Consider the following 23,186-nt stretch of genomic DNA (forward strand, 5'->3'; position numbering starts at 1 on the left):
TCACAGTAGTAAACATGGCCGTGTCCCAACTTTTTTGAGATGTGGTGTTGTCATGAAATTTAAAATCACATAATTTTTCTCTTTAAATGATACATTTTCTCAGTTTAAACATTTGATATGTCCTCTATGCTCTATTCTGAATAAAATATGGAATTTTGACACTTCCACATCATTGCATTCCATTTTTATTTACAATTTGTACTTTGTCCCAACTTTTTTGGAATCGGGGTTGTAGTAATAAGCGACCACGCTGCTGTTTCTTTAAATATTTTTAGAGAAAAACTTATTCATACACTCTAACTGGCAATTCCAGGTGAGATGTCTGCAAAACCCAGACTTTGTAAAATTTGTGGGAACTAAGACAGAGAACTATTTTGAGTTTAATACAGATCACACTAGTGCTACCGTAGCATGAGCTGGGAAGCATTCAAGGTTTTACATTAGGGGAGAAATTGAAAGTTACACAACCTCCAAGGCCAAACAAGGAAAAACAAAAAGGAAGACTTTGGAAAAACAAATTAAAAAGTTAGAGACAGAGCTAAATGAAAGGGACAATGTAACAAATCAAAGAAATCTACTACTTTCTGAGAGCTAATTATAACAAATTATCTGTTTGGTAGTGCTGCAGAATGTTTCAACCACAAACTATCTTGCTATGATCAGGGAGAAAAGGCTGGAAAACTTTTGGTGTGGTGAATTTAAAAAATGCAGTCAGAGCAATTAACAGTGTAGTAACTCCTTCAGGAAATCTAATAGTAGAGCCAATGGAAATTAATAACATTTTTTGAGAATTTTATGAGCGTTTATATAAATCAGAATGCCCCCAAGCTGCAGAAGAACGAGATGCATTTCTTAATCGGCTTCAGTTCCAGACGCTGACAGAAGATGCAAAAAAAGTTTTGGAAGGTGGTTTAACAGCTGAAGAGATCATTGGCCATACAAAATATTAACAGTGGTAAAACGCCAGGACCTGATGGCCTACCGATTGAATTTTACAAAGCGTTTCAAGAAAAATGACTTGTTCCACTCTTAAATATGTACAATGAATCTTATTGAAATGGAAACCCCCCCCCCCCCCCCCCCCCCAAGGTTGGCAATGATAACGTTCATCTTGAAACCAGGCAAGCCTTCTACAGAACGATCCTCATTCAGCCCAATAAGCCTATTGGGCTCAGACACAAAAATACTTTGTAAAGCCTTAGCAAGGAGATTAGATCCTTATATCCCACATCTAGTCCATAACAATCAGAATGGTTTTGTGCAAAAATGCCAAGGATTTCATAATATTAGATTAGATAAAACTTTATTGATCCCTTTGGGTGGGTTCCCTCAGGGAAATTAAGAATTTTATTATTATTATTTTTATTATATTGGAGGAGTCCTTAATATAATTCATGAAATCCTTGATGCTAAGGACACAGCAGTAATATCACTGGATGCCCGACAGGTGCTCGATAGGATAAAATGGTCCTATTTATTTAATGTTTTGCCCAGATTCGGATTTGGAAAGAGCTTTCTCAGATGGATTCAGATTTTATATACAAATCTAATGGCCAATGTCTTAACAAATAATAGTTTCTAAAGCAGTCATCTTGGAATGATCTACACACCAAGGATGTCCTTTGTCACCGATGCTATTTATATTGGCCATATTGCCTTTGGCAATGGCAGTTAGAACGCATATGGGCCTGTCAGGTGTACAACTAGGACAACGGGAACATCGAATATCCTTATATGCTGACCATGTAATTCTTTTTCTAATAAACCTTTTTCGGAGTATTCCCAATTTAATGCCAGAGATTGAATTGTTTGGATGTTTCTCTGGTTATATTAACAACTTAATCATCAATACTATTTTTGAACAAAGAAGACAGACTGAAACCAGTTATAAAAACCTCTTTCATTAATGCAAAGGAAGGATCTGCTTACCTTGGTGTCAGAATTACCCCTGAAATTAAAACAATTGTCCCAGTAAACTATGACCCATTAATCAATGAAATACAGGAGACACTGGATCGATGGAAGATAATGCCCATGTCAGTGTTTGGCTAGATAAATATGATCAAAATGAATACATCACCTAAATTCCTATACCTTTTTCAGTCACTCCCTCTTCCACTACCAAAACCATTTTTTGAAAACCTTAACAGTTTATTTATTTATTTATTTATTTATTTATTTTTAGTAAGTTCATTTGGAATAATAAGAAACCTAGATTGAGACTCGGGCTACCTTGCCTGCCTTATGAAAGGGGAGGGCTACGGCTTCCAAATCTAAAATATTACTAGTCTGCTCAGCTGTGCTCTGCAATGTTTGATTTCTCAATGGAGGCTCCTCTACCCTGGGTGAATTATTGAGCAGACATCAGTACCAAACCTCCCAATAAAATTATATCTATACTCTGCAGATCCAAGAAACTTGGAGAACGACTGAACCCATTCCTCAAAAATACTCTTGACATCTGGTATAAAGCACATCAGCACGGTTAGATACCCCTCTCATCTCTTGTTTTTCCCCATATGGGGTAACCTGTACTTTAGGGCAGGAAAAGCAGATGGGGGGGGGGGGGGGTTTCAAAATTTGGGCTGATTTAAAGGTCTGAAGAAAATCGAGGACCTTTTATGTGAATGGCAACTTTCTTACATTTTGATCAGTTATATCAGACATGTACTGAAAAAAACACTTTTTTTTTTTTAAATACTTGCAATTAAAACATTTTATATTATCAAAACATAGGCATATAGTATTGGAACCTCCACTATCACATATTGAAAATCTTCGAGTCTCTCCTGACCAGAGCACGTGTGGTTGCGTTGCATGTGTGACTGTGTGTAAGCAGTGAGTGAGTAAAGCTGAAAAGCAAGAAAATAAGAAAAATAAAGTGTGTGAGAACATCAACTCCTGCCTGCTATGCTTCTGTACTCCACCCACATCAGGGACATATTACTCTTAGATTTCTAAATTTAAAGGGGAGAGGTCAGATCTCTTTATTTTACATAGTTTTGATAATATACGATAAAGAATCAACTCTAGATAGACTAGAGGCATGGAAACTGGATGTTCAAGAGGGCATACAAGAAGCTGACTGGGGGGGAAAAAAGCTTGTCTTAAAGCTCAAAAACAATCAATTAATACAAGAATGAAGTTGCTACAATACAAATGGCTGATGAGAACTTATATTATCCCGGTCAAGCTGAATCGCTGGTCCCCTGATGTCCCAGACGCTTGTATCAAATGCTTAGAAAGAAAAGGTACCCTGTTTTACTGTGTATGGGATTGTCCTAAATTGAAAAAAATATTGGAAGTCAATTGCCCAGACTGTATCTGAGATAGCTGGAGTACAAGTGCCATACCAACCAAAACTGTGTACTAGACATACAGTGGTACTTGAAAGTTTGTGAACCCTTTAGAATTTTCTATATTTCTGCATAAATATGACCCAAAACATCAGATTTTCACACAAGTCCTAAGAGTAGATAAAGAGAACCCACTTAAACAAATGAGACAAATATTATACTTGGTCATTTATTTATTGAGGAAAAGGATCCAATATTACGTATCTGTGAGTGGCAAAAGTATGTGAACCTCTAGGATTAGCAGTTAATTTGAAGGTGAAATTAGTCAGGTGTTTTCAATCAATGGGATGACAATCAGGTGTGACTGGGCACCCTGTTTTATTTAAAGAACAGGGATCTATCAAAGTTTGATTTTCACAAAACGTTTGTGGAAGTGTATCATGGCACGAACAAAGGAGATTTCTGAGGACCTCAGAAAAAGCATTGTTGATGCTCATGAGGCTGGAAAAGGTTACAAAACCAACTCTGAAGAGTTTGGACTCCACCAATCCACAGACACAGATTGTGTACAAATGAAGGAAATTCAAGAGTATTGTTACCCTCTCTAGGAGTGGTCGACCAACAAAGATCACTCCAAGAGCAAGGTGTGTAATAGTCGGCGAGGTCACAAAGGACCCCAGGGTAACTTCTAAGCAACTGAAGGCCTCTCTCACATTGGCCAATGTTAAATGTTCATGAGTCCACCATCAGGAGAACACTGAATAACAATGGTGTGCATGGCAGGGTTGCAAGTAGAAAGCCACTGCTCTTCAAAAAGAACATTGCTGCTCGACTGCAGTTTGTTGAAGCTCACGTGGACAAGCCAGAAGGCTATTGGAAAAATGTTTTGTGGATGGATGAGATCAAAATAGAACTTTTTGGTTTAAATAAGAAGCGTTATGTTTGGAGAAATTAAAACACTGCATTCCAGCATTAGAACCTTATCCCATCTGTGAAACATGGTGATTGATGGTTTGGGCCTGTTTTGCTGCATCTGGGCCAGGACGGCTCGCCATCATTGATGGAACAATGAATTCTAAAGGGAAAATTTCAGGACATCTGTCCATGAACTGAATCTCAAGAGAAGGTGGGTCATGCAGCAGGACAACGACCCTAAGCACACAAGTCGTTCTACCAAAGAATGGTTAAAGAAGAATAAAGTTAATGTTTTGCAATGGCCAAGTCAAAGTTCTGACCTTAATCCAATCGAAATGTTGTGGAAGGACCTGAAGCAAGCAGTTAATGTGAGGAAACCCACCAACATCCCAGAGTTGAAGCTGTTCTGTACGGAGGAATGGGCTAAAATTCCTCAAGCCAGTGTGCAGGACTGATCAACAGTTACCAGAAACGTTTAGTTGCAGTTATTGCTGCACAAGGGGGGGTCACACCAGATACTGAAAGCAAAGGTTCACATACTTTTGCCACTCACAAATACCGTGAAATACCAAATAATAGCCGAGTTCCAATTAACCGCCGAGTTCCCTTTAACGGCCGGGTGTACGCGTGTGTTGTGACAAATAAAGGCCGGTTCCGAATACTCGCCGGGGTCTAAAAAAAAAGCGTCCGAACGTTCTATCTAGAATCTTGAGGCCCAGCATTTTTCTGGTTTTCTGGTGTTTAAACGATTTTGCATTGCATAGTTTTCTACCGAAACAATATGAATGAATGAAATTATTTCTATAATACTGTTTACAACATTTTGTTACGTGATAATAAACATGCCATTTCAATGTTATAATCTTGGTCTACCGTAATATTTCTTGAGGAATGCAACTCCGTAACTTTTGACAGATGTCTTAGCCACCCCTTTGGGTATACCCAACGAAAGCCAGCGTGTGTGGTGACATTGAGGACTGCGGGTTTCCAAGGTTGGACTGCTGCTTCTGTTAAACGACCTAAATTGCCGAATGCATGCGTCAAAGCACACACTGAGTTTTATTAAAGACCTTATACCATTTCACTTGCCCTTACCCATTCGGATCTGGAAGACGCTTTACAAAAAAGGTGAGAGCGTTCTAACATGCATTTCAGTCTGCTCACGGCCAATCTAATCCAAGGGGCCTTTTCAACAAGTAATCTGTCGTGCAAGTTGGGCAGAAGCACGCGTCAGGCAGGCAACATGTAGGCCTACAAGTCAGTAACCTATTCAACTAACTTTCATCCGAACTTTAAGTTTTCTACGGGGTCGAGCCACCGTACCAACTCACTCGGGGAATAGGCTCATATCGGCCAAATAGGGAGACGTCTTGGAGAGAAACGTGATGCAAGATGACAGTATGTAGCCACTGCAGGTCACTTATTTTTCAGCATAAGAAAAAACCCTTTGGTTTGACACTTCGCACCCTAATTATGTTGCTTCAACGTCGCGCCCTCCATGCAATTTCAGATTGACAGACATCGCGAAGCGCAAAGGGTGGAGGCTGCATGGGTGAGGGTGATAGCAAGTGACCATAACTTTGCAGAGTAATTAAATCACAGTGCTGCGCACAGACAATGGTGTGGTTTCTTGATTATTTTGTAAAGCATGCGCTTAACTAGTCATTAACAGGAAAAGGTGTGTGATTTATCCTTTATCCACCCCGACTGTGCCATGCGAAGATGCATTCTGCGTCTTCAAAATTCCCCGAAGTCGGCACCGTGCTATCTGTAATCTAACTCTAAACAAACTGTAAGTTATACTGGTTAAAAGTAGGCCTATCTGAGTGATTTTTTTTCCCCCGTTTTGAGGTAGATTTTGGGGAAGGTGTTTGTGAAGAAGGAATTAATCGCCTGTTCCAAATAGCCGCCTAGTCTCTAATACGCGCCGGGTCTCTTACGTGATTGAGACAAATAATCGCCCGGGCTATTATTTGGTATTTTACGGTATGTAATATTGGATCATTTTCCTCAATAAATGAATGACCAAGTATAGTATTTTTGTCTCACTTGTTTAACTGGGTTCTCTTTATCTACTTTTAGGACTTGTGTGAAACTCTGATGATGTTTTCGGTCATATTTATGCAGAAATATAGAAAATTCTAAAGGGTTCACAAACTTTCAAGCACCACTGTATATCCAAAAGACTTTGACTGTTGTAAAATTAACAACCATGTTAATTGACTTCGGACTCCTGCAGGCCAGGAGGATGGTAGCACTATTCTGGAGGAAGATGGAAGGATCTTCAATAAATCTATGGGTGAGGGAGATGGCATCTCGTGTTGTACTGGAAAGACTGACTTGTATAACTAGAGGACGGGCAGGAGAATTTGAAGAAATGTGGAAACCTATACTGGACTTTCTTGGGTGTCAAGAAACCCCATCACTGTGATGCTGCTGTGCTGTGTGGGGGTTGGTTTCCCCCCCCCCCCCCCCCCCCCCGTGTGTGAACAGACTATGATTAATCTTATTTGACATTTATTGTGTTTTCCTGTGTGAATGTTTTTATATGTAAAAATTCAATAAAAACATTGGTTAAAAAAATGAATACTTAATTGACTTAAGAAACAAAACAAACAATTTAACTCCATGGGGAATCCCCTTGAATGCTGATTTTTAGGTCATAGTTAAATGGACATCAAATGAAACACACAATTTGCTGTCATTTCTCGTCCTAATATTGCTTATTTAAAGCACTTGCAGCAAAAAAATAAAGTTATGCTTATTGGCACCAAGTTTTGAAAAAAATGATTAATAATAATAATAATAATAATGTTTATTACTTATATTGCGGATTTTAACATTTGGTAATATGATCGTGCATTACACTAAAAAATTAGCAGTAGTTTGTCAGAGGATGAGGGGAAATTAGTTCGATAGCTTGTCAAAATTGGGTTTCCATGGTTGTCCCTATTTTGACAGCCATTATTGTTCCATTAGCGAATCCTTTGTGTGTGTGTAAAAACGAATGACCTGTAAGAGTCTTTTAAGATTTTTAATTAAAATTGTTTCTCTGTGTTTAAGGAAAAAGATGGCAGTTCAGATCAGAAGCCTGGTGGATGATTACTCCAGATACCTGAAGGTGTTCGAGCTGTTTCTGGAGTGCTCGTCTGAACACCAGAGTATGAGAGACTTCATCCATAGCACACTTCCAGAAATCCTGACTGCGTATGTCTGTGTACACACACACACACACACACACACGGGTCACAGTATAGAGAGCGTGCACATGACGTCACGAGGTCACGTGATAGTAATTATCTGCCATTTTGGATGGCAAGGCCGTGCATAGAACTTAGACGAACCCGTTCTAATTATCAAGTGTGGGGGAGGGAGTAGATCTTTCGAGAATGGTTATATCTTGTTCAGCATTTGGTGCAATCTTCTAATTCAATACTCCTAGTACATCTGTTAAGTTGATTTTCAGATTGAATGATAACTGCATACTTAGAAACTAGACAGTATCTAAAGTTTAAAATGGCTATGCCTAGCCCTACTACCCTGGCCTAGTCTATGACAATGTTTTATCTTTTTGGCTCATATATGCCTTTGAAAGGCCAATCCATAGTAGGGATGGCGAAAACTAAAAAAAAATCTTGACCGACCACCGAGCCTCATTAGCCGGTTAAAGTCGGTTAACCTATGAGTTTAAACAGGGATGCAAACGGCGGATGCGCCTTTTTCACAGCTGAATCGCGCAGACCCGATTTTTTTTCTTTGGGGGGGGTGTTGGAGTGTCTGAATAATTTAATCAGAGTAAATTCTGTATTAAAATTACTAAATAAGCAAATGCCTTACAGTCCATGAAAAATAGGAAGTATGAGAAGAAAACAGTAAATTAGAAAGCTGCCCACGTTTTCGCGGAAGCTGCGCAAACGTGCGCAGCTTTCTGATTTCCTGTTTTTCAGACAAAACATACATATTTACAACCCTGTCATTATCTGGAACTGAGTTTAAATTTCGAGCGTTCTTAAGATAAAACATCCTGCATAGTCTCTTTGATAAACGTCTTAATGCCACTTACCCGTGAGGTTATCAAGTAGACATTCTTCTTCGGGAACTTCCAGAGGTATAGTTGAGAAACCCATCCCGCAACAAAATATTTATAAGCTTCCAGGCTCTTGTAAGCTTTGAGGGCTTTGCCAGTGTAACACGTTTCACGATTAACGAGAAAATTGTAAATGTCGTGGTAGGCCAGATCGGGCAAATCGCCGGCACCGCAGCTCCGAATTTCCCTGAACAAGGATTGCGGCAAGTTGTACGGATCTGCAATCCCCAACCTGGAACACTTTTCCATGTAACGCTGCCTCACGTCACCTTCAAGATGCTGAACAAACTTAGACAAGTAATCGCACGATGTAGATGGGGTATTTTCCGAATTTTCTTGGGGATTACTCCCTGGATCCATTACGCTCGCGAAAGGTAAACTATCCTGATGCCGTCCAATATGCCGGAGTGGGCGGAGTACACACGTGCGGGTCACGTGACTGCACATCCTCTATATAAGGGAGGGGAATCAAATCCTCCACCATGTGCTGTAACTTCAGTCTCATTATCTTCCTAATAAGAAGAGGCATTAGATGGACAACTGTGGCAGAAGTGGTGAGGGAGACAGCTAGGAAGTTGCTGGGAGTGACATCAGGACAAAGAAAGGAAGACAGTGAAACTTGGTGGTGGAATGAGAAAGTCCAGGAGAGTATAAGGAGGAAGAAGTTCGTAAAGTAAAACTGGGATAAAAAGAAAGCTCAAGGGAGCAGACAAGAATACAAGATGTGAAGGAAAGCAAAGAGAGCAGTGGCAAAGGAAACGGCATATGATGAACTATATGAAAGGTTAGACACTAAGGATGGAGAAAAGGACCTGTACTGATTAGCAAGACAATGAGATCAAGCGGGGAAGGCTGTGCAGCAGGTTCGGCTGATAAAGGATGCAGATGGAAATGTGTTGACAAGTGAAGCGTGTGTTGAGAAGGTGGATGGAGAGAACTTTTGAGAAGCTGATGAATGAAGAAAACGAAAGAGAGAAGGTTGGCCAAGGTGGAGATGGTGAATCAGGAAGTACAGCAGATTAACAAAGAGGAAGTAAGAAGAGCCATGAAGAGTGGTAAGGCAGTTGGGCCAGATGATATACCAGTGGAGGCATGGAGATGCTTAGGAGAGATGGCAGTTGACCTTTTGAGGAGATTGTTGAACAGATGACAGGGTGCTGAGAGAGGAGTTGTGGTACTTCTTGAGGAAATCAGGAGTGGCAGAGAAGTAAGATCTTCTTGGAAAGTGAGGGGATGCCTGAGGAGTGGAGTAGTATTATACTGGTACCAATATTCAAGAACAAGGGAGATGTTCAGTACTGCAGTAATGACCAAAGCATGAAGCTGACCAGCCACAGCATGAAGTTATGGGAAAGAGTAGTGGAAGCTCGGCTAAGAGGAGAGGTGGAGATGCGTATGTGAGCAGTAATGTGGTTTCATGCCAGGAAAGAGTATTACAGATGCAGTATTCGCTTTGAGAATGTTGATGGAAAAGTATAGAGAAGGCCAGAAAGAGCTGTATTGTGTGTTTATGGATTTGGAGAAGGCAGATGACAGGGTGCCGAGAGAGGAGTTGTGGTGCATGAGGAAATCAGGAGTGGCGGAGAAGTATGTGAGATTGGTGCAGGATGTGTATGAAGACAGTGTGACAGCAGTGAGATGTGCAGTGGGAATGATGGAGGCATTTAAGCTGGATGTTGGATTGCATCAGGGCTTGACCCTAAGCCCTTTCTTGTTTGTGATGGTAATGGACAGGTTGACAGATGACATCAGGCAAGAGGCTCCATGGACAATGATGTTTGCAGATGATCTGTAGTGACATGGAGGTCTGCACTAGAGAGAAGGGGAATGAAAGTCAGTAGGAGCAAGATGGAGTACAGTGTCTTGCAAAAGTATTCATCCCCCTTGGTGTTTGGCCTGTATTGTTCCATTTCAAGCTGGAATTAAAATGGATTTTTGGGGGTTGGCACCATTTGATTTATACAACATGCCTACCATTTTAAAGGTGCAAATAGTTTTTTTTTTGTTTGTTTGTTTGTTTTAAATTGTGACAAACAGTAAGATGAAAAAACAGAGATCTGGAGTGTGCATACAGTGGTTCTTGAAAGTTTGTGAACCCTTTCGAATTTTCTATAGTTCTGCATAAATATGACCGAAAACAAGAACAGATTTTCACACAAGTACTAAAAGTAGATAAAGAGAACCCAGTTCTTGAGGAAAATAATCCAATATTACATATCTGTGAGTGGCAAAAGTATGTCAACCTCTAGGATTAGCAGTTAATTTGAAGGTGAAATTAGAGTCCGGTGTTTTCAATCAATGGGATGACAACCAGGTGTGAGTGGGCACCCTGTTTTATTTAAAGGACAGGGATCTATCAAAGTTTGATCTTCCCAACGCATGTTTGTGGATCATGGCATGAAGAAAGGAGATTTCTGAGGACCTCAGAAAAAGCGTTGTTGATGCTCATCAGGCTGGAAAAGGTTACAAAACCATCTCTAAAGAGTTTGGACTCCACCAATCCACAGTCAGACAGATTGTGTACAAATGGAGGAAATTCAAGACCATTGTTACCCTCCCCAGGAGTGGTCGACCAACAAAGATCACTCCAAGAGCAAGGTGTGTAATAGTTGGCGAGGTCACAAAGGACCCTAGGGTAACTTCTAAGCAACTGAAGGCCTCTCTCACATTGGCTAATGTTAATGAGTTCACCATCAGGAGAACACTGAACAACAATGGTGTGCATGGCAGGGTTGCAAGGAGAAAGCCACTGCTCTCCAAAAAGAACATTGCTGCTCGTTTGCAGTTTGTTAAAGCTCACGTGGACAAGCCAGAAGGCTATTGGAAAAATGTTTTGTGGACTGATAAGACCAAAATAGAACTTTTAGTTTAAATAATAAGCGTTATGTTTGGAGAAATTAAAACACTGCATTCCAGCATAAGAACCTTATCCCATCTGTGAAACATGGTGGTGGTAGTATCATGGTTTGGGCCTGTTTTACTGCATCTGGGCCAGGATGGCTTGCTGGCATTGATGGAACAATGAACTCTGAATTATACCAGCGAATTCTAAAGGAAAATGTCAGGATATCTGTCCATGAACTGAATCTCAAGAGAAGGTGGGTCATGCAGCAAGACAACGACCCTAAGCACACAAGTCGTTCTACCAAAGAATGGTTAAAGAAGAATAAAGTTAATGTTTTGGAATGGCCAAGTCAAAGTCCTGACCTTAATCCAATGGAAATGTTGTGGAAGGACCTGAAGCGAGCAGTTCATGTGAGGAAACCCACCAACTTCCCAGAGTTGAAGCTGTTCTGTACGGAGGAATGGGCTAAAATTCCTCCAAGCTGGTGTGCAGGACTGAGCAACAGTTACCACAAACGTTTAGTTGCAGTTATTGCTGCACAAGGGGGTCACACCAGATACTGAAAGCAAAGGTTCACATACTTTTGCCACTCACAGATGTGTAATATTGGATCATTTTCCTCAATAAATAAATGACCAAGTATAATATTTTTGTCACGTTTGTTTAACTGGGTTCTCTTTATCTACTTTTAGGACTTGTGTGAAAATATGATTGTAGAACTTTGGACGGGTGGGTGGAGCACAGAAGTATGGCAGGCCAGAACTGAGTTTCCAAAACTCTTTATTTTTGCACTTTTCAGTGACTTATAATCTCCCAGCCACATAGACACGCACAGACCCACAAGTCGTCTGGTTGGGGAGAGAGCTCCCTTCATCTGCTCTCTCTCTCTCCTTTTATAGGGCGTGATCACTGGGAAGACACACAAACACAGGCTAACTGACATCAGGTGCAGTGATTCTGCCATTTACCTTCCCTGACTCCACCCTCCGTTCCCAGACCGATGCTTGACCACGCCCCCGCTGCCACATACCCCCATCGGCCGACTCAGGCCAGGCAGCTGTCCGGCCTGCAGCCAACTCCCCCCCCTGGCGGGAGAGGAAGTCCACCACGACCATCTGTGCCCCCAGCCTGTGGGGACCTTGAAGTTAACGGGCTGGAGTGCCAGATACCAACAGGTGATCCACGCGTTGGCATCCTTCATTTGGTGGAGCCACTGGAGGGGCGTGTGGTCCGAACAGAGGGTGAAAGGGTGTCCCAGCAGGTAGTAATGGAGGGCGAGGACCGCCCACTTGATGGCTAGGCACTCCTTCTCTATCGTGCTGTAGCATCCCTCACACACCGACAGCTTTCTGCTGATGTACAGCACTGGGCGATCCTCCCCCTCCACCTCCTGGGACAAAACAGCCCCCAGCTCTCTGTCCGACGCGTCCGTCTGCAACATAAAGGGGAGAGAAAAGTTAGGGGAGTGTAACAGTGGCCCCCCACACAATGCAGCCTTCACCTCAGAGAAAGCCCGCTGGCATTGTTCCGTCCAGTGGACCGGATCTGGTGCCCCCTTTTTAGTGAGCAGTCAGCAGGCTGGTGATGTCCGAATAATTGGATATAAACCTACGATAGTAGCCAGCCAGCCCCAGGAACTGTCTCACCCCCTTTTTGGTCTTGGGCCTCGGGCAGGCTGCAATCGCTGCTGTCTTATTAATTTGGGGATGCACCTGCCCATTGCCCAAGTGGAAGCCCAGATACCGTACTTCCACCTGCCCAGTCGCACACTTCTTCGGGTTGGCTGTGAGACCCGCTCACCTCAGCGATCCAAGGACGGCCCTCAGGTGTTGCAGATGCCGCGGCCAGTCATTACTATAGATTATAATATTGTCTAAGTATGCGGCCGCATAGGTGGCATGGGGGCAGAGGACCCTGTCCATAAGCCGCTGGAACGTAGCGGGTGCCCCAAACAGCCCAAAAGGAAGTGTGAGAAATTGGTGTAAGCCAAACGGTGTGAGAAAAGGCTGTTTTTTTTCTTGGGATAATGGAGTCAAGGGTATCTGCTAATAATCCTTTTTCAAATCCAGTGTCGAATAAAAGCGAGCCGTGCCTAGTTGATCCAACAACTCGTCAATACGAGGCATTGGGTACGCATCGAATTTAGACACTGCATTGACTTTTCTATAGTCCACACAGAACCGGACTGACCCGTCGGCCTTGGGAACCAAGACCACCGGGCTGCTCCAGTCACTGTGGGACTCCTCGACGATGCCCATGTCGAGCATGGCCTCGAGTTCTTCCCGAACCACCTTTTTCTTGTGTTCGGGCAGCCTGTAAGGGCAGCTGTGCACTACCACCCCCGGGGGCGTCTCAATGTGGTGTTCTATGAGGCGGGTGCGGCCGGGCAGGGGCGAGAACACATCCGAAAATTCGGTCTGCAGCTGGGCAACCTCCGTGAGTTGGGTCGGGGAGAGGTGGTCTCCACAGGGGACCGGAGAGGTAAGTGATGTCAATGTTCCCTTTTGAACCTCCGGCCCCAGCTCCGCCTTCTCTGGAACCAACGACACTAATACCACGGGGACCTCCTCGTTCCAAAGTTTGAGCAGATTGAGTTGGTAAATCTGTAGTGCCCCACCCCTGTCCGTTCGCCTCACCTCATAGTCGACGTCCCCGACTCGCCGTGTGACCTCAAAGGGTCCTTGCCACTTGGCGATCAATTTGGAGCTTGACGTGGGCAACAGCGCAAGTACTTTATCTCCCGATGTGAACTCCCTAAGGCGCGTACCCCTGTCATACAGGCGGATTTGCCGTTCTTGGGCCTGCCGCAAATTCTCCTGGGTTAGGTGTGTGAGTGTGTGGAGTTTTGCGTGCAGGTTGATAACGTATTGAATTTCATTTTTGCTCGTTGAAGGTCCCTCCTCCCAATTTTCCCATAGTACATCTAGGATGCCACACGGCTTACGCCCATATAATAATTTGAACGGGGAGAACCCTGTGGAGGCTTGTGGGACCTCTCGCACTGCGAATAACGGGTTTGAGCCATTTATCCCAATCGCTTGCTTCCTCGTGTGCAAACTTTTTTTTTATTATGTCCTTGATCAGTCAGAATCTCTTTGGGGATTCCAACTCGGGAGATGACGTGGAAGAGTGCTTCCGCAATACTACATGCTGAGATATTGCGAAGAGGCACTGCTTCTGGGTATCGCATTGTATAGTCTACCAGAACTAAAATAAAGTGATACCCTCGTGTTGACTGATCTAATGGCCTGACTAGATCCATCCCAATTCTTTCGAATGGGATCTCGATTAATGGCAGAGGGCGCAAAGGCGCTTTTGGAATGGCCGCTGGATTTACTAACCGGCACGCCGTACGGACATCGCCGCAAATCCCTGGCCAATAGAACCGGGCCATTATTCAGGCTAGTGTCTTATCCTGCCCCAAGTGTCCAGCCATGGGATTAAAGTGAGCCGCCTGGAATACCAATTCCCGGTGGCTCTTTGGGATCAAAAGTTGTGTGATCGAGTTGTCTTGCGTCACTTGGTATAATCTCATCTCATTATCTCTAGCCGCTTTATCCTTCTACAGGGTCGCAGGCAAGCTGGAGCCTATCCCAGCTGACTACGGGCGAAAGGCAGGGTACACCCTGGACAAGTCGCCAGGTCATCACAGGGCTGACACATAGACACAGACAACCATTCACACTCACATTCACACCTACGGTCAATTTAGAGTCACCAGTTAACCTAACCTGCATGTCTTTGGACTGTGGGGGAAACCGGAGCACCCGGAGGAAACCCACGCGGACACGGGGAGAACATGCAAACTCCACACAGAAAGGCCCTCGCCGGACCCGGGGTTCGAACCCAGGACCTTCTTGCTGTGAGGCGACAGCGCTAACCACTACACCACCGTGCCACCCTTGGTATAATCTATTCTTCATAATGGAAAAATAGGGGAAGGATGGGGTGGCGTTTGGCTGGAGCATTTGACCATTGAGTACTCTCACTTCGTCAAACGCATGCCGCAGAGTCTCGTCTCGCGACTCCTCTAGCAGGAAATCCGCGAGGGATTTCCTGAGACAGGGAGGAGGAGCCTGCTGCTCCTCACTCTGACGTGGTGATGACGTAGATGGCTCTGTGACAGCTGTTCCCGCCAATGACACACCAGGACCTCCCCCGGCTAAATTATAGCAGGCCCCACTCTTCACTAAATGAGTCATTAATTCCTGAAATCCCGGCCAATCAGTCCCCAAAATTATCGAGTGGGTAAGGTGAGGATTAACTGCTGCCTTTACACTAAATTTCTCCCCTCGAAATAGAATGTGGACTGACACTGAAGGGTAGTTTTTTTTTTTTTTTTCTTTTTCTCTCCTCCTGTGTAAAGACCACAAGCGGAGGCCATCCACATCGGATCTGCTTTAATATCAACAGATCTTCGTTTAAGGTACGTGAATCTTTTCATCATGGCACACCTTCTGCCTGTTCAGTGTGCTGAGTGCAGGATGTTTAGTCATTCTTCCTCCGTCGCTAGTGATAGCTTTATTAGCTTTATTTGTGATAAGTGCAGATTAGTTAGCTCTCTGACGGAGAAGATTACAGTGCTAGAAGCGCGTGTCCAGGCTTTAGAGCAGGTTAGTGAGCGTGAGAACAGTGTAGTTTTTGTAGGGGAAAGTCTGAATGTCCTAGGTGGAGTTAGTAATCCCCCAACTCTGGCATTAGAGTCCTTACAGCGGGGCGAATGGGTGACGGCTCGGCGGCATAAGCGTAGAGCCAAAGCTACCGCTGAGGCTCGCCTATGGGAGCGCCACTCCTCTCCGCGTCACGTGCCGAACAGGTTTGCTCTCCTTAGTGATGCACCCGCTGAGAAACCTGAAAGAGCTCTGGTTATAGGGGACTCTATCATACAGCATGTGAAATTAGCTCAGCCTTTAGGGGCACCAGCAGCTTTAGTCAGGTGTATACTGGGAGCCAGGGTGCCGGACATAGCAGGTAATCTTAGGGTCCTAGGCAAGCACAGGTTCTCAAAGATAGTTATCCATGCAAGAGCTAATGATATACGCCTTCGTCAGTCTGAGGTTACTAAGAGTAACTTTGTAGAGGTGTTTAAATTAGCGAAGGTGATGTCCAATGCTGTAGTATGCTCTGGCCCCATCCCAATGCGGCGTGGCGATGTAGCTTACAGCAGGTTATGGTCGCTGAACTGCTGGCTGTCCAGGTGGTGCTCTGAAAACAGTGTGGGCTTTATAGATAATTGGGCTAATTTTGAGGGCACTGCTGGCCTGTTAGGGCGGGACGGTATCCATCCCACTCGGGAAGGTGCTGCTCTCATTTCCTGCAGCATAGGTCATAGTCTCAGAACAGGCCTAGTTAATTTCTGACAATCCAGAGCGAAGGCCAGGGAGCAGACGAACAGGCTAAACCGACTGTCTGCTAGCTGCACAGAGTCGTCACTCAGGGTCCACTACATCGAGACTGTGTCTGTTCCCCGAGCTCAACAAAAAGGTAGAAATTTTCAGAGAGTTTGTTCCAGTAACCTAATCAATATAAAATTAGATCATACTGACTGTACAGCTGCTGCCAGCACCTTTGATCTAAAGGTGGGGCTATTAAATATTAGATCTCTTACATCTAAAGCACTAATGGTTAATAAACTCATTACTGATCAGGAGTTTAATGTACTTTGTTTAACTGAAACATGGATTAAGCCAAATGAATATATAGCATTAAATGAAGCGAGTCCTCCTGGATACAATTATATACACCAGCCTCATCTAACTGGCAGAGGAGGAGGTGTTGTGGTTATTTATAACGATTATCTAGGTGTAACACAAAAACCTGGTTATAAATTTAATACATTTGAAGTTCTTCATACTCATATAATGTATGTAGCCTCAAAAAATAAGTCTACCCAGTTAATTCCATTGCTTATTATTTACAGGCCCCCAGGGCCATATTCTGAGTTTCTTTCTGAATTTGCAGATTTTATCTCAGATCTGGTTATTTCCTTAGACAAAGCTTTAGTTGTCGGAGATTTTAATATTCACTTCGATAACCCAGAAGACCCTTTAAAAACAGCGTTTGTGTCCATCTTAGATTCAGTCGGGATTAAGCAGAATGTCATAGGACCGACCCATAATGGTGGTCACAACCCTTGATCTAATACTAACATTCAGATTAAACGTAGACAATATAGTCACACTTCCAGAGTCTGAAGTTATCTCAGATCATTATCTCATCTCATTCAAACTATGTCTGAGTAATAATATATGCACCTCACCACGCTACTGTATTAAACGTACTTTCATGTCAACTACTGCACAGAGCTTTATAAATGATCTCCCAGAGTTGTCAACTTTGATTGGGTCACTGTCAGCCCCTGCAGAACTTGATCAGGCAACTGAATGCTTAGAGTCAACGTTCCGCCATACTTTAGATAATGTAGCTCCTCTAAAAAGGAAAATGGTCAGAGACAAAAAATTAGCACCCTGGTATAATGATGACACTCGCACATTAAAACAGACCACTCGAAAATTGGAACGTAAATGGCATCAAACAAAATTGGTAGTGTTCAAATTAGCTTGGAAGGAGAGCTTCCTGAAGTATAGAAAAGCTCTCAGTGCTGCAAGATCAACATATTTCTCCTCCCTAATAGAAGATAACAAAAATAATCCTAGATTCCTATTTAATACTGTAGCAAAATTAACCAGGAATAAGTCCACTATCAACACATGCACACCTGCAGTATGTAGTAGCAACGACTTCATGAATTTTTTTTAATGACAAAATTGAGAATATCCGACAAAAAATTCAAACTGCTAATTTAAGGTCAGACAATGAAAGTGACCTTGTAGTTAACTATATAACTGTATCAGATCATCAGTTAGAATGTTTTACTCCCCTTAAAGAAACTGAATTACTTTCATTAATCTCTACATCAAAAGCCTCAACTTGCGTACTAGATCCCTTATCTACACATCTATTCAAACAGATAATGCCTGGAGTAATTGAACCGCTTCTAAAAATAATACAGTCTTCTCTTACGATTGGCTATGTACCCAAATCCTTTAAACTAGCAGTTATCAAACCCCTGATTAAAAAACCTGACCTTGATCCCTGTCAGCTGTCCAATTATCGGCCAATATCAAACCTCCCCTTTATCGCCAAGATCCTTGAAAAAGCTGTGACACAGCAGTTATGCTCATATTTACATAGGAATAACATCCATGAAATGTATCAGTCAGGATTTAGACCTCATCATAGCACAGAGACAGCACTGGTTAAAGTAGTAAACGACCTACTGTTGGCGTCTGATCAGGGCTGTGTCTCGCCATTTGTGTTGCTTGACCTTAGTGCAGCATTTGATACCATTGATCATTCCATTCTTCTGGATAGACTAGAAAATGTTGTGGGAGTTAAGGGAATGGCCCTCTCCTGGCTCAGGTCTTATCTAACTGATCGTTATCAGTATGTTGATATAAATGGTGATATTTCTAGACATACCGAGGTAAAGTTTGGTGTTCCACAAGGTTCTGTCTTGGGTCCACTGCTTTTTTTTCTCTATATATGTTACCTCTGGGTGATATTATTTGTAAACATTGTATTAGTTTCCACTGTTATGCTGATGACACACAGTTGTATGTCTCTGCAAAACCTGATGAGAGACACCAGCTTAATAGAATTGAGGAATGTGTTAAGGACATTAGACACTGGATGCTTATTAATTTCCTTCTGCTTAACTCTGACAAGACTGAAGTACTTGTGCTAGGACCACATACAGCTAGAAGTAAGTTTTCTGATTACACAGTGACTCTGGATGGCCTTTCTGTTTCTTCACGTGCAGCAGTAAAAGACCTTGGAGTGATTATTGACCCGTCTTTCATTGGAAACTCACATTGATAACTTCACCCGGATAACTTCATTGATAACTTCGTCCGCCCGCCCGCCAGCCAGCCATTAAATGCATTATAGTAAAATGGAAAGAATATAGCACCACTACAAACCTGCCAAGAGAAGGCCACCCACTAAAACTCGCAGACCAGGCAAAGAGGGCATTAATCAGAGATGCAACAAAGACCCTAAAGATAACAGTGAAGGAGCTGTGAAGATCCACAGTGGAGATGGGAGTATCTGTCCATAGGACCACGTTGAGCTGTACACGCCACAGAGTGGCACTTTATGGAAGCGTGGTCAGAAAAAAGCCATTTCTTAAAGCAAAAAAAAAAAAAAACATTTGGAGTTTACCCAGCAGCATGTGGCAGACTCCCCAAACACATGGAAGAAGATTCTCTGGTCAGATGAGACTAAAATTGATCTTTTTGGCCATCATGGGAAACGCCGTGTGTGGCGCAAACCCATCACCCTGAGAACACCATTGCTGCCACCACCATGCTTCACTGCAGGATCATGCTGTGGGGATATTTTTCATCTGCAGGGACAGGAAAGCTGCTCAGGCCTGAAGGAAAGTTGGATGACCCTAAATATGGGGCAATTCTGGAGGAAAACCTGTTTGAGTCAGCCAGAGGTTTGAGACTGGGACGAAGGTTCACGTTCTAGCATGACAATAACTCTAAACATACTACTAAAGTTCCACTGGAGGGGTTTAAAGGGAAACACTTAAATGTCTTAGAATGGCCTAGTCAAAGCCCAGGCCTCAATCCAATTGAGCATCTGTGGCATAACTTGAAGATTGCTGTACACCACTGCAACCTATCTAACTTGAAGGAGTTGGAGCAGTTTTGCCTTGAGGAATGGGCAAAAATCCCAGTGGCTAGATATGCTAAGCTAATAGAGTCATACCCCAAGAGATTTGCAGCTGTAATTGCAGCAAAAGGTGGCTTTACAAAGTATGGACTTTGGAGGGTGAATACCTATGCGCACTACAGATTTCTGTTTTTTCATCTTAATTATTGTTTGTCTCACAATTTAAAAAATATTTTTTTTTACCTTTTTAAAGTAGTAAGCATGTTGTGTAAATCAAATGGTGCTAAACCCCCCCCCCCCCCAATCCATTGATTTCTAGCTTGTAATGCAACAAAACGGGACAAACAAGGGGGATGAATACTTTTGCAAGGCAGAGTGCATGAATGAGGATGAGGACAGTGAAATGGTACAGCTGTAAGGAATAGAGGTGGTCAAAGCACTGGAGTTCAAATATCTGGGGTCAACTATACAAAATAATGGCAAGTGTGGAAGAGATGTGAAGAACAGAGTGGAAGCAGGTTGGAATGGATGGAGGAGAGTGTCCAGAGTGATCTGTGACAGAAGGATATCAGCAAGAGTGAAAGGGAAAATGTACAAGACAGTAGTAAGAGCAGAGATGTTCTATGGTTTGGAGACAGTGGCACTGACAAAGACAGGAGGCTGAACTGGAGGTTGAAGATGTTGCGATTCTCATTGGGAGTGACAAAGTTGGACAGGATTTGAAATGAGGATATTAGAGGGCCAGCACATGTAGGACAGCTTGGAGACAAAGTGAGAGAGATGAGATTGAGATGGTTTGGACACATACAGAGGAGAGATCCAGGGTTATATTCGCTCCTTTACCATATCCCACAATCTACTGTGCAGTTGGGAACTTCTGGTGGCCAGCCCCAGACTGCTGATAATGGTACAAAAAACAATCTTGGGCTATATAATCAGTTTTGATGTTCAAATATCAGATGTTCAAATATTATTACAGGTTTACATGGTCTCTCAGATTTTTTTCAAGATTAGTACTGCTTGAAATGATTGACAATTACAATTTGTCATCAGTGTAAATGTACACTCTTAATGTTTTTGGCCAGGGTTATAGTGCTGAGTAGTTGGAACATATATTTCATGTAAACAATGCAGAGAGTGAAAGGGCTGTGTGGGCGATTTAAAAGCTTCTGTGCTGATGAAAAATACCATGGAACCAGTAACTAGACATATAAAAGCAATCTAATAACATCACATTTCAGCTTGCATCTGATATTTGAATGTTGAAACTGATTATCTAGCCCAATATTGGTTTTTGTACCATTATCAGCAGCCTAGGGCTGGCCACTGGAAGTTCCCAACTGTGCAGTGGATTGTGGGATATGGTAGAGGGGCAAATTGGGAGAAGGATGCTGGAGATGGAGTTGCCAAGTAGAAGGAAAAGAGGAAGACCAAAGATGAGATTCATGGATGTGGTGAATGAGGACATGAGGATGGTTGATGTGACTGAAGAAGATATTGAGGACAGGAGGATATGGAGGGACATTGTTTGCTGTGGAGACCCCTAACAGGAACAGCAGGAAGATCATGATGATGATTTGATGTTGCATGTGAGGGTGTGCTTCCTGTATGAACTCAACACAACTCTGCTCAGTGTTCACTTAGTTAAAATGGTTTAAATAGGGAAGAAGTGTTTGTGCATGATTATGAAACAAAAAAAAATAGGACAAACTTCAATTACAGCTAATACATTATCATTTCCTGAGTAACAGCACATGCACAGGGACTTGTACGGCAGATGCTCTACATAAATTGAAATTAAAAATCGTGTGATCACTGATGTGGTAACTTTTCGAGGTGATGCTTATTTAACATGTATGGAAGGAGTCTCCAGTGTAAGCACTTTATAACTGCCAGAAGTAAAGCTGGATGTCTGAATTTTCTGACTTAAAGACTACGTTCAGACTGCACCCTGAAACGACCCATATCCGATTTTTTTGCCCATATGCGACCTGTATCCGATTTGTTATTGACAATCTGAACGACACAGATCCGATTTTTTTCACATGCGACCCAGGCCGCTTGGATATGTGGTCCTAAATCCGATGCATATCCGATATTTTCACATGCGCCTGCAATCTTACCGGACAGGTCGCATTCATGCGACCTACACGTCATCAACAAGAGACAAACGTCACTATTCTGCGTTGGCTAATCCCACCTCTTTGGTGGAAAACAACAACATTTGTACAGTTTTCAGAATTTAAATAGACTTTTATAGAATTGATCAAGCTAATGGTGGATTTGGTAGGGACCTGGATGTTTATCTGTTAGCCTGATTAAATAAAACAGTTTCTATAACTGATTTATAACTTAAACCATCCTGTATTACAAGATTATAAGAGTGTTCTGGAAATTTCCAGTAATTTGACACCTTCGGTCTCATTAGTCTGCTGCCCACATTAATCAGATTATTGTGTGAGTTCCACCGCCGCCACAAAAACCACATCGCCAGGTCTCGCCTCATCTCCATAGCAAACTGCACTGGTGTTTCTGCACCTTGAGCCAGCGCTGAGAGAAGTTGCAGAATTCAGCTGGCTATAAACAATCTAAATAAATATTTATAAAAATGTAGAAAAAGTTTATTAATATGACAAAATAAATATGTGCAAATTATTAAGCCTGAATTAAGAGTTTGGTAATACAGCGGCCGTATCCCAAATGACTGCCTACTGAAGCTCGAGTGCACTATATAGAGTTTAAAAATCCATTACTTCCTAGTAACATGTAGTGCACTTGTATAGAAATTAGAGAGACATTTAGGAGTCAACCCTCGTTACCAGGCTACACGTTTTCATTTCAGTTCAAAAACAAAAACACACACGAGACCTCACACTTTAACACTAACCAGATAATTAAACAAACAAACAAACAAACAAAAGAAATCATTAAACTTGAAGAGTGCGCTTTTTTTTGTTTACGTATTACGTAGATGTGCTTATTACGTGTCAATTTGCGCATGCGGGACACTTTTGGGTCGTTTTCCGTTCATATTGGAGATCACATACAAGTCTCATATAATTGGTAATGTGAACGGCCTAACAAAAAAATCGGATTTCACAACAAATCGGATATGGGTCGTTTCAGGTTGCAGTCTGAACGTAGTGTAAGCTACAACTCGAAGTCTTGCGTTTGTTTTGGAATGGTTTGAGTTTGCTGATTTTAGATCTTAAGTGAAGTGCTTCTAAGCTGTAGTTAAAACAAAGTATTGATCATAGATGAAATTCAAGGTTTTAATGGTATCAGAAAAGACAGTGATATTGTGTCAGCTCTTTGAATAAAATCTTTCAGACACTACAATCCAAGATTCATGCTAAACTGT

General features: G+C 42.6%; 1 protein-coding gene across 6 annotated transcripts in view; it reads left to right on the forward strand.

Annotated features, from left to right (window-relative positions):
• The window catches only part of LOC132892100 (histamine N-methyltransferase-like), an 80,682-nt gene that overhangs the window by 21,464 nt on the left and 36,032 nt on the right, over positions 1–23,186 (forward strand). For 5 of the 6 annotated variants that reach the window (XM_060930496.1, XM_060930498.1, XM_060930497.1 and 2 more), the window contains exons 2-3: positions 7,275–7,418; positions 15,510–15,569. In XM_060930496.1, the coding sequence (XP_060786479.1) occupies positions 7,282–7,418; positions 15,510–15,569 (197 nt within the window). In that variant the 5' untranslated portion in view covers positions 7,275–7,281. The remainder of the gene's footprint in view (positions 1–7,274; positions 7,419–15,509; positions 15,570–23,186) is intronic. The other variant, XM_060930501.1, reaches the window with a different exon arrangement.

This window comes from Neoarius graeffei, chromosome 9 (genome assembly GCF_027579695.1).
Source record: "Neoarius graeffei isolate fNeoGra1 chromosome 9, fNeoGra1.pri, whole genome shotgun sequence".
NCBI lineage: Eukaryota > Metazoa > Chordata > Actinopteri > Siluriformes > Ariidae > Neoarius > Neoarius graeffei.